Raw genomic sequence first — 12,591 nt, 5'->3', positions numbered from 1 at the left:
GCATGGAAATGACTCAGCGGCTGTTTCACTTAGAGGAAGACGACACAGGAGCTTTAGGCCGGGTGCCCCCTGCCACCGTCCCGAGGCACCTCCTCAGGAGCCGGCCCAGAGGCGCTGGGGCCCCCGCCCGCGGGGAGCACCCTGCCGCCCACTCACCCCGCGACAGCGCCTCCCAGGAAGACGAGCGCGGGCTCTCCTGCCTCCATGGAACCCTCCGTGACAAATTCTCCAAGCTGGACTTCAAGGGGTGCGAGGGCAAGGACTCCCGCCAGAGAACTGGCCTCACCTTGAAGGCCTCCCTGCTCTCCAGCCGGTGGCTCCTCCCCCCTCCCCCCTTCCCGTCCCTCCCCGGCACTCTAGGCGGCCCCCCACGGCCACAGCCTCCTCACCCACTCTGTCCCCGCTCCTCCCCGCGCCCCTCCGCAGCGCCCTCCTCAGCCCGACTTCTGTCCTCAGAACTCCCGAGAGTCCACTGGCTCTGGGGCCTCAGCGCGCTACCCGCCTCCGCCACACGGAACAGAGAAACATCAAACCTAACGTATTTAATAACTATCCCCAGATCAACCAAAATTACTGTAGTTAGTCTTTTACCTCAGTCCATTTGTCCAATCTTATTCTCGCTAGGTCCTTTTCAAAAAAGGAATGAAGAAAAAATGGCTGTTTTATTTTAAATGAGTCCATACAACCATTCTTGTTTATATGATAATATTTACACTGGGGGAAAAAACCTCTCTGCATAAATTCCCACTTGTATGAAAGAACTGGCCATTTCCGCCCCTGAATGTGTGTCCCACCGTCTTCCTCTACCAAGACGCCACAAGATGGTGACAGTTTCAAGGTAGGGAAGGCAGTGTGGCTCTGTGAGAGCCCCGTGTTGTCCTCGTGCTGTCCCCTCCTCTCTGGCTCTCAGTCTCATCATCTGCATAATGACAACACTGGACCAAGTGGTCTCCTATGGCTTCTTTCAGCTCTAAAGTTTCACAATTCTCTGACTGATCCATAAGACTATAAATAAGTTCAAGTCAGAATGAAATTAGGAGAAAAATAATATAACTTTATAGCCAACCACTATTTTTAATTGGCTACAAGTCCTGAAAGTGAGGGAAAAAACAATCACACCCACATAGAGGGCTATATAATCTTGGTGGAGAGATGTCAAAGAGGTCACCTTATCATTTTCTGGTACTGTATCATAATTTCTTTCCTCATATATTAAAATATAATTGAAAGTATTTAACATACGCCACTGTTACTTACAATAGGGAATATTTAGGATGTTAAAACTACAAGAAAGCTTAATTTCTATTAAAAGTTTGATTTTAAAAGGTCTGCTGTGTTAATTATATGTTGTTACCTCTAGGAGTCCTTTTTTAGTAGGGACAAATAAATATTAGAGGGGAAAAAAGAGGAGATACAGCTCTGCTGCCAACCAAGACGGAGTTAGAGAAATCAGATTTCCCCTCTGAAAAACCAGAAAACTGGACCAATTATCTGAAATGATGGCTGTCACACACTAGACAACAGGCAACACAGGACCATGACCGCTGAGAAAAAGGAGACAGGACAGAAGCCCTAGGGTGATCCCAGCTCACTGTTCGGAGGCAGGTTCCAAGCCAGAGCACAGGAGGGAGAACCCAAACCGAGCCCAGTGGTCTTGCTGAGTTGGAAAGGACAGAGGCTGTAGTTCAAGGAGGCAAAGGTGACTATAATTTGTGGGACAAAATACCAGCAAGGGGGGAGCTACACAGAGAGATATCTGGAAATCCACAAAGTGACTCCCTAGTCATTGGCCAAGGACTTATCTGTGTTAAGTGTGAGAGGAGACAGAGTCCAGGGAGGGCACCACTCACTGCAAAGGAGTTAGCAGAAATTCCCAGACCTCCCAGAGGGCTGGGGAAGACCCTGTGCTCCCACCGGCTACAGCAGAAAGACCTAATATACATGGCCTTAGGGAGAATCCTCAAAAGAGTCTTCCCAGTGGTACTGAATCATCCCAAAACTGAAGGCTGCTCCAGACAAGTCCTTTCAAAGGATCAATCTGGTTCCAAGTAACTATAACTATACACCAGGAAAATGTATAAATTGAACCTTATTTAAAGGCATACAACAAAACCCAGGAACCAACAACATCCAGCATCCAATCAAAAAACGAAAATACAAAAACTAGGAATGCAAAGAACCTGTAAAATATGACCCACAATCAAGATAAAAATTAAGGAATAGAAAGAGACCCAAAAATGACAGATGTGATGGTACCAGAAGACAAAGTTGTTAAAACACCTGTTATAAACATGTTCTAGACATTCAAGAGGGTAGAAGAAGACATTATCACATAACAAGGAGAGAAACAGATATAAAAAAGGCTCAAATGGAACTTCTACAGCTGAAAAATACAGTACCTAAAATGAAAAAAATACTGGCTAGGATTAATAGCAGAAGAAAAGATTAATACCAGCAGACATAGTAAGAAATATTACAAAGGGTAAGGGGGGGACCCCAAAACTGACCATGGAATCACCGGCTTGTGGGCCAATACCAAGCATCTAACATAGATATAACTACAGTCCCAGAAAGACAGTAAGGGAGAACAGCAAAAACACTGAAGAAATAACAGCTGACAAATTTCCCAACTTAATACAACCTATAAGTCCACACATTCAAAAAACTGAACAAACCCGAACCAGAATAAACATAAGGAAAATTATGCCAAGGTGTATCATAATCAACTTGCCAAAAAGGAGTGAAAAAGAATAAAAGCAGCTAGAAAACAAGACACTATGTTCAAAGGAAAAATGAACAACATCAGACTTATCATCAGAAACTATGTAAGACAGAAGACAAGGGAAAGAGATCATTAAAGAATAGTAATAGTCAATCTATAATCTTTTATCCAGAGAACCACCTTCTAAATTGAAGGCAAATTAAAAGCTTAGAGAACTCATTACCAGAAAATCTATACTATGAGAAATGTTAAAGGGAATTTTTTAGGCAGAAGGCAAACGATACCAGGAAGAAATGTGGATCTACGCAAAAGAACTAAAGAGCACAACAGTGGTTTATAAAAGATATTTTTGACTAGTTAAAAAAAATGATAACAATGTATGCTATGGTCTGATGTTTGTGGCGCCCCCTGAATTCGTATGTTGAAATCCTACCCCCCACGGTGATGGGCATTAGGAGGTGCGGCCTTTGGGAGGTGGTTAGGTCATGAGGCTGCAGATTAGTGCCCTTATAAAAGGAGACCCCAGAGAGCTCTCTCTTCCCTTCTGCCACGTGAGGTTACAGCAGAGAGCCATCAAGGATCAGGCTTCAGGCAATCACCAGACACCCAACCTGCTGACACCTTGATCCTGGACTGCAAGACACAGACTTCTGTTACTTATAAGCTGCTTAGTCTCTGGCATCTGTTACAGCAGCCTGAATAGACTAAGACAATATACTGTGCGATTCGCAGTCTATGTGTAAGTAAAATGCACCACAGCAGCAGCGGAGTATGGGAAGGCAACATGAAAGTCTACTGTCGTAAAGGTTCTTGCATTATACACGAAGTGGTACAATATTATTTGTAGATTGTGAAAATTTAAAGATGCATACATAAAGCCTAGAGCAACCACAAGAAAAATGAAACAGAGAGGCAGCTATTAGGGCAATAGTGGAATGGAATGATTAAAATGGAATCATTTAAAAAAATACCTCAATCCAAGGAAGTCATGATAAAAGGGAAAAAGGAACAAAACAGATGAGACAAATAGGGAAAAAAAATACTATAGGAGATGTAAATTTAACTATACCGATAATTACACTAAATATACATGGTTTAAGTATCTCAAGACAGATACTGTCAGTCAGACTGTCTATATGTTATCTATAGGAAACTATATCCTACCTGTAAGAAACCCACTTTAAATATAGACACGAATGGGTTTAAAGTAAAAGGGTGGAAAAAGACAGATCATGTAGACTGTCATCAAAAGAAAGCAGGAATGGCTATATTTGTATCAAAGTAAATTTCAGAACAAGGAATATTACCAGAGATAAAGAGACATTTCATGATGCTAAAGGGTCAATTCTTTACAAGGATGTAACAATCTGAACTGTATCTAAACCTAGTATCTGCACTTCAGAATACATGATAGAAATGACAGGAGGAACATAGCTGGAGAATTCAATATTCCTCTCTCGGTAATGGACAGAACCTAGAAGGCAGACATCGGGAGAGATACAGAAGACCTGAACAACACTATCAACCAACGTGACCTAATTGACAGTCATAAAACACTTCACCGAACAGCAGCAGAATACTCATTCTTTTCACGTGTTTTACACAAAAAAACATTCATCACAGCAGATCATATTCTGGACCATAGATCAAGTCTCCACACATGTAAATGAACTGAAATGACACAGGGTATGTTCTCTGACCACAACAGAATTAAACCAGGTATCAATAGGAGGATTACCTGGAAAGCCCTAAATACTTGGAAAATAACACCAACAATACATTTCTAAATAACCAATGGGTCAAAGAAGAAATCACAAGGGAAAATGGAAAATATTTTGAACTGAATGCAAATGATGAAAACACGTACAATATCTCAAAACTTGTGGGATACAGCTAAGCAAACCAAACCAAACCAAAGGGTTCAATAACAAAACCATCTTAGAGCACATTTTAGCCGAACTCAATCTATTTGGCAATGATTATACATGGGTGGTAGTTACTCATCTTACATACCAGGGCTTATTAATTCATTGGCAATGCTCAGTAAAAGCAAAGAGCTCTCTGCTGGCTGCTACTGGGGATGCAAAGAGAGCAAGTACGTAATCCTCTGCTCTGTCAGAGCAACGAAAGCCTGTGCCCAAACTCCACAGCCACGCTAGAGGAGGCAGCAGGGCCACGCAGGGAAGGCGCCCAACCCCCTCCAGGACGGGAGGGCCCGAGACCCGGGCTGTGGCCACGTTGCCACGTGGCCACGGGAGAGAGCCGTGGGAGCACAAACAGGGCTCCGGGCAGAGGTCCGGCATGACAAAAGGCAGAGAGCAGAAAGGCCAAAAAAGGCAGGTGGCAGGTTCAGGGAACAGCTGACTGGACTTCACCACAACACAGGCGTCCCGTGAGGAAGGAAGCCCGGAGTGACCCGTGGCCTGGAACTGGGGCCAGAACCTGGGTTTGAGTTCTGGATCTACTGCTGATGAACAGCGTGACCATGGTGCAATGTCTCTTCTTCTCTGCGGCCCACTCTCCTCCTTTGTGAAGTAGACTGAACCCGCCCCTGCTTGTCACGCAGAGTGGCTGGGGGGCGAGGGGGACAGCCGCACCAAACACATGGTGAAACACTCCGTACCACGAAGGCACCGGGGACTGAAGGCTCCGCTGAGCCGGGAGGAGGCCCAGTGACCCTGGGGCTGAAGGCAGATGAGGGACACCCTGCTGGTGTGACGCTGGACGAGAAGTGACAGAATGTGGAAACAAGAGGACTGTGGCAGAGCAGGCCCGGAGTAACCAGGGCTTCCACCGGCAAGGCCATGGTGGAAATACCAAGGAAGAGGCAAGCAAAGGGGCCCTTCTGAGATGGGCCACGCTGATGCACCATGGATGGGGCAAGCCGGGGACGGGAGTAAAATGGAACCTGGAGCTGAAGTTGTGGCAAACTCTGACCCCCAAACAGAAAAGCTAGAAAACAGGGCTTATTTTGGTGAGAAGGTATAATGCTTCTAAACAAACTTCACCCATACAGTAAGAAACAGCTGACTATGGGAGGAAACCAGTCTCATGTAATAAAATATTTAATCCCAGAAACTATGTATCTATTCTAAAAGCATCTGGCAAATAATTCCTATGTATATACAAATGCCATTTAGAAGAACACTGTATCTGAGTTTCACCGTTATCATTTCTAATGTCTATAAACTTTCATGTGTTGTGATTTTACTGGAAGGTTATGAAAATGCAAAAATTCACAAATGAGGACACCACAGAGAACTACTAATGTGTTATTGCAGATGCACCAGAATTCACCATCAAGTAAACCTTTGGTGCTCAACAACCAGAGCCAAAGCATGTAAAAAATGAAAAAGATCAGCATGGTGGTAAGAAAAAAAAGAGTTCTCTCTCCCTGAACTCTCTGCTTTAAAACACAATCAATCAAGAAAGCCTAGTCACCTGAATCCACCAAACACACAAGCCTAACAGAAAACACAACACCATTCTTGAGTAGAGTGTAACTGCATGGGCTGTGGATTGTGTGTGAACGAATGCAATGACAACTGGAGCCTCAGAATTCACTACCTGTGGTGAGTAGGCTGAAAAAATAAGACTTTATTCACTCCAGCAGAACCACAGTCACACACTTAGACGGGCCTCACTATGTGACAAGATGCTCACTTTTCAAAATGATGACTAGAAATTATGTTTGAATTATGTTCACTGAAATTCACTTGGGTTTGAAGTTCAAACGATTTCCAAATACAACACAGCACCCAAAGTGAAACTGGATTAGATCTGAGTAGTTTATTCCACTAATTCAATGGGTGAAGATTTGTTGTTTCATGAGAATGAAAAGCTTTTCCAAGCCTATCTAAAAGACATTTAAAAAAGTATCTATTACATGCCCATTTATAAATGACTTCTAAGCCACTCGCAACAGCTTTTGAAGGTCTGCCACCACAGCTTTTTGCTAACCTACTACCTTTTTTGCCCAGAATCAGTTAGTTTAGAAAGAGTACATGTAGAAAGAAATTCTAACTAGCACCCTGGGAGTAACTTACTCAACTTCTTTGCTTGCAGCATGTAAAAACAAACCTCAAAAGGCAATAAAAAGAAAGGGGGGGGGGGAGGGAGGAGAGGGAAACATCTGGATAGGCTCCAGAGAACTCACCCGTGCAAAGTCAAATGCGTATCTGTAAATAAGTTTAAAGTTTGTAGAATCATTTAATAATGATCTTAAGTAATCCAAAGTATTTCTGAGTTTTTCTGTTGTATCACATCTAGAAAAACAGAATAAAGGCAAATTATAATCTGAGTTTTTTTCTTAATTGGGGCAGTAATATAAAACATAATACCAAAAGACAGAATAAAACCCTGAGTTGGAACACATTCATGCTGATCTATTTTTCCCTCCATTTTTTATTTAAAAAAATTTCAAATGTACAGAAAAATGGAAAGAATAGTAACTAAGCACCCACATACCCATTCCCTGGGTTCGTAACAAATACTGTCATATTTGTGCTCTCTCACATACATGCACTTTTTTCCTGTAACATTTGAAAGTAACTTGCCAACGTTATGACACTTCACTCCTAGACATTTTTTTTTTTTTTTTTTTAAGATTTTATCCATTTATTTGACAGAGAGAGACACAGCGAGAGAGGGAACACAAGCAGGGGGGGTGGGAGAGGGAGAAGCAGGCTTCCTGTGGAGCAGGGAGCCCGATGTGGGGCGGGGAGCCCGATGTGGGGCTCGATCCCAGGACTCTGGGATCATGACCTGAGCCGAAGGCAGACACTTAACGACTGAGCCACCCAAGCACCCCTCCTAGACATTTAAATACCTTCATCACTCTTAATATTTTACCAGTGTAAACTTTCTTAGCTAATATATAGCCCATATACGAAATTCCCAATTGTTCCCCTGATTTTCTTTATAGATGCTTTTTCTTGATCCAGGATCCAATCAAGGCTCACGTATTGCTTTTAGCTGTCTATCTCCTTAGTCTCTAGAAGGGTGTCCTTCCTTTTTTCCGTCTTTCTTGACAATGTCATTTTTTTAAAAAGTTGTTTTGTAGAATCCCAATTTGTCAGATAATTTCCCTATGATTATACTTAAGCTAGCTACTTATGATAAGAACACTACTCATGATGTCCTTCTCCCTGCATCCCATGAGGAGGCTCATAATGTCAGTCTGTCCCATTATGAGTGATACTAAATTGATTCATTCAATTAAAGTAACATGCCCCAGATTCTCCACTAACAGGTACTTTCCCTCCTCTGAAATGGTATATAATTTATGGGATGCTATCTTGAGACTGTGAATCCTGTTCGTCAACAACCTGGTGGTTTCAGCACCCACTGGTGATACCTGCTTGAACCGACGTTACACTTGAAGACATGAAATGGGGATCGTTCTGACTCTCGCAGGCTGTGCTGCGACTGGCTGGAGCTCTTCCATAAAGAGAAGGTCTACTCACCACCTTTCCTCTTTTCTGGACTTAAGGATTTTTGCTTTTATTCAGTGTTATCACCTTTTATTGCCTTTATTCTTTGTGACGCACAAATTGTTCTCATTTGGGCAGCAGCCCCTTCAAGCTGGTGCCACTGTCCTTCTGACATGTCCCCGTCAGTCTTTGAGCACGTCCTTGCTTCTGGCACAAGACATCCCAGCTCACTTTGTACTTTCTCTACCCTAGAACTGAAATCAGCTATTTCTCCAGGGAGCTTTGGTGATAAAAACCTATTTTTACAGGTAAGTGACACACTGTTTATTTTTCCTAAGAAAGTAGACTAATTGGCTATTTTTACAAACCGATTTTTCTGTTCCTAATATCTAGTCCTTAAAAATGAGAACCAAGAGTCACCATTTCCACCAGCGATATTAACCTTTTCAAAGCTGGATGTGCTTCCTCGTATTCCTCTGTAGAGCTTTTACCTACTACTACTAAGTATAAATAATACCTATTGTAAGTATTATCAATGTAAATATTTTATATACCTTATAAACTAAAATATGGTTCATACTAGAGCACACTGATCTACTTTTAGAAATAAATTTGTGAAGGTTTCTTTTTTGTAGCTAACTACAAAACAGTTCCCATAATCTACTGAGATAATAAAATATCTAAACGTCAAAAACTAGAGTAAATGTTTCATTTCTGTGAATCTACAACAATTTAGAATGTCCTCTATTTCTTCCTGATGTTTGAAAAGTAAAAAAAAGATAACAATTAGACTATTTTAGAAGGCAGAAAAGGCTTCTTTAAGGGACTGAAATGTTTGCTGACAGCTAAAAGCAGACACTAAATATTTTTAGAAGAGAGGGTATTCCAGATAAAAGGAACAGCATGTGCAAAGGCCCAGTGGCAGAAGGGGCATGCCAAGTTCAAAGATGAAAAGGAAACCATTGTGACTAGACAGGGTAGATGAAGAGGGGAAGTAAAAGGGAGGTGGGGCCAGGCCATAAAGGGTTTTGTGGTCCATACTGTTTTGTTTTGTTTTTTTAATTGAATCCTAGAAACAACTGAAGTCACCCCCTACCATGGGAGAGACTACAATCATTGGGCTTTGCATCTTGAAAAGCTCACTCTGGATCTCTGTGGAGAAAGGTTGGGGAAGAAAAAAAAAAAGATGCTGATAGCCTAGTTAGAGATCTAGTGCCAGACCCCAAATGGGGGGTGAACAGAGGCTAAAAGGACATCCAAGGAAGCAGTAAGTGGGAGTCTAGGAGGCAGGAGGGGAGCAGGGCTTACTTTGCATTGGGCATTCTACTGTATGATTTGATTTTTTATTGTATATATACATAACTAATAATATTTTATTAATAATATGGGGGAGGGTCAAAGAGGAGAGAAACCAGCTAACCCCAAAACATTTAAGGCCAAGGTCTCTGCTCTTTACTGGAAGGGAAGGTGAAGGACCAAAGCCACAGGAAATTGGCCAGATACCGGCAGGTGGTTTAGCTAACTCCTGCCCAATGAGAGGAAGAAGAACAGATGTTTGTCTCAACAGATCCGAGGGCAGGGACCACTCATTTCGACAAGTGCTACTGCTACAACAGCTACAAGAAAAGGAAGGAGCTGTGAGTCTTCGGGTAGAATTGCAAGGCCAAACGTGAACGCAGTTCAGTAGCATGCCTGGGAGTCCAGCCACCACCCTGGACAAAGATGTCCTTCTGTTTGAAAGATGATCAGAGCTCCTGTCTGGAGTGTAAAGCATAAAATGCCCAAAGTAAAACTTTCCCTTCATACATGTACTAAAGACAGTGACATAGGTTAGAGCTAATATCATCAATAAAGGGTTTAATCTGCTTTAAAAGGGGCCCTGCCCCACAGAGCCTCTGGACCCACCCCCATCAGGGAGCAGGCCGCTGAGTCACCCCGTCAGAACCACAGACTGCCATCTAGTGGTCACTCCACAAGAGCAAGTGCAGAGGGACTGCCTTCTAACAGGGCCTGTGAAGAAACTGGCTTGGGGAGTTGAAGCAACCAGCCTGAGACTTTCCAGAAAGCAGCCACATCTTCAGCCCGTCCCCCCCCCGCTTTTCGGTGTAGCACACGTGAGAAGACTCATATCGGCCTAAGAGCGGCAGACCGTGCCACTCCGCTCAGGGGCATCATCTCCCCAGAACAAAATGTGAACCTATCGTGGGGTCATTTCTTATGTGAGTTTTGCTCCTGTAACAGATTCAGAAGCACCAGGAAGCAGGACAATAAACCTCAAAGGTTCTAAAACGAAAAGTAGTTCTCCATTACCCGGGGAAAGGCCTTCACCCCTTCACTTAGCCAAAGGTATGTTTCTAGCCCATCATCAACTTCTATGCACCTTCTAACTTCTATGCAAAGTTGGCTACATCTCTAACACGCTTTTGTTCTGTTTAGTGTAAACATCCCTATAAGTTTAATTCATCAGAAGTAAGCCTAAGCCCACGTGTTGGGACAAGGCGATAAATAACAAAACAGTCAACTGAAACGAGCAGTGCCTTCTCCTGGCTGAGAATGATCTGCAGAGCTTGGGAAGGAGTGTCCCCACCGGCTGCCGTCATTCCTTCCGGCGCTCACAGAACACTGGCCCCGGCGGGGCTGAGAGCCCAGGTGTGACCACAGTGCATCGCCTCCCCTTCCCGGCTGGCGAGGCGCTGCCAGAGACACCCAGGAAGTGGTGGAGCGGATTCAAACCTCTGGCTCCAAAACCCATGGGCTTTCTGTTTCTGGCACACTCCCACTGTAACCAGTCTTTTACACTTTGCATTTTAATCAAATATACTAATATATTATAAATACAGGTATTGTCATATACACTTTAATTCCAGTGTGAGTTCAAAACACTTCAATGGACAGGTTTAATAAAACCAAAAGAGAGCAAAAAAGAAAAAAATCCAAAACAGAAGACAAAATAGGTAATTCAGAAGAGGGACTACTTTCCATCTTCTACCAGCATATTAGTGATTAGCTTCTAAGCATTCTTATTCTTGTTTACTGGGCATGCATACCTTACAAACACAGTACTTATTTTATCATTTCAAGAAGCCTAAAGAGAAGTGGCTTATTACTTCTGGATATTCTGCCTGCACTTCGCTTCCGAACCCCTGACCTGAATGGACTGCCTTGTTCGTGGATTTTGTTTCCCCAGGATGTAGAACACTGCACTTGGCACGTTGCGGCCATTCAAACACTTGCTGAACAAATCACGCATCTAGGGAGGCCTGAGGGAGGGGGAATGAAGGTTCTTACAACTTGATATTGGACTATTCTGAACTATAAAGAACCTTAAAGGTTATTCTGAGTAATTATCTCTTCCTCAGTGATGGGGAAAGCCATCTCAAAGTTTCATGCCAAAAAAAGAAAGCAGGCCCCTCAATGTCCTTAGAGTGGGTCAGCTTGTCATTTCACCCTGAATTGCAAGGACCAAGTGGCCGTCTCCTATGGGAACCCATCTGCCACCAAGTGCGTCACACCAAGCGTTAAGCGGGGTTCCCAATAAAGAACCGGCAGGGTCCCTGCAATCCCCCCGAGACTCCCTGAACATACACAGACCTCTTCCAGGGAACTGCACACTTCCCAGGCAGTGTGGCCCTCATATGGGAAAGGCCTGGCATTGTGTAACATTCTTTGGTAAAGGCAAATGTAAAAAAGAATCTAGAATGACATAAAAATGGATATTATACCCTCCCCCTCTGAAGACAAATGAAAATGTGCCTGAAAAATATTAATGGTGCCTTCTCTGAAACCTTGAAATAAAATCTTGATGTGGCCATGCATTCATCATGACAAGGACCCTTAAAAAAGAGCAGCCATCCTGCGCTGTGATCGGAAGGCAGCACAGAAAGTCCGCGAGGAAAACAAGGAGAGTGAGTAGACTTGAAATTGTCAAGGACATGTGCCCAACACCAAAAGCACAGTTTTTAAAGAGATTTCCGAGGACTTAACCCTAAAATTCTAGAGCATGCTGTCAGGAAAGTGTATTTGTAAAAGGGTGACTTGACTTTTACCTAAAACTCATCTGCCATCAGACAACAGCTGTTAGAGGAAGAACGTGACTTAAAGAATCAGAAGTCTGGGGTTTTCCTCCCCTTTCTGCCACTTACTTTAACACATCATGTATCCCTAAGCCTCAGTTTCCTCATTTGTAAAATGTGCAGGACAAAGCCTGAACGGTCTTCCTCATCCGGCAGCCTCAAATGGGCTCAAACGAGCGAGCAGTGAAGTGCATAACCAACTACTACGGCCAGGGGCAAAGAAAGCATTTTGATCAATAACAAATGGACAATGCTAGTAAGCTGGCAAATTACAAATTGTTTAAATAAACCCATAAAACCATTTCCACTCCAATTTCAATCCAGTAAGTATCAAAGTCTATTATTCCAAGTTAAAGTGAAAAAA

The 12,591-nt window shown here is 43.1% G+C and overlaps 1 protein-coding gene across 5 annotated transcripts in view; it reads right to left on the bottom strand.

Annotated features, from left to right (window-relative positions):
* DCUN1D4 (defective in cullin neddylation 1 domain containing 4) overlaps positions 1-12,591 on the bottom strand; it is a 69,448-nt gene that overhangs the window by 10,605 nt on the left and 46,252 nt on the right. For all 5 annotated transcript variants that reach the window (XR_004917630.2, XM_036093052.2, XM_036093053.2 and 2 more), the window contains exon 8: positions 6,879-6,987. Coding sequence is in view for 4 of the 5 variants with exons in the window: in XM_036093052.2 (XP_035948945.1) it covers positions 6,879-6,987 (109 nt within the window). In the remaining variant the exon portion in view is untranslated. The remainder of the gene's footprint in view (positions 1-6,878; positions 6,988-12,591) is intronic.

Source organism: Halichoerus grypus, chromosome 3, assembly GCF_964656455.1.
Source record: "Halichoerus grypus chromosome 3, mHalGry1.hap1.1, whole genome shotgun sequence".
NCBI lineage: Eukaryota > Metazoa > Chordata > Mammalia > Carnivora > Phocidae > Halichoerus > Halichoerus grypus.
This window is presented reverse-complemented; position numbering and strand designations above follow the sequence as displayed.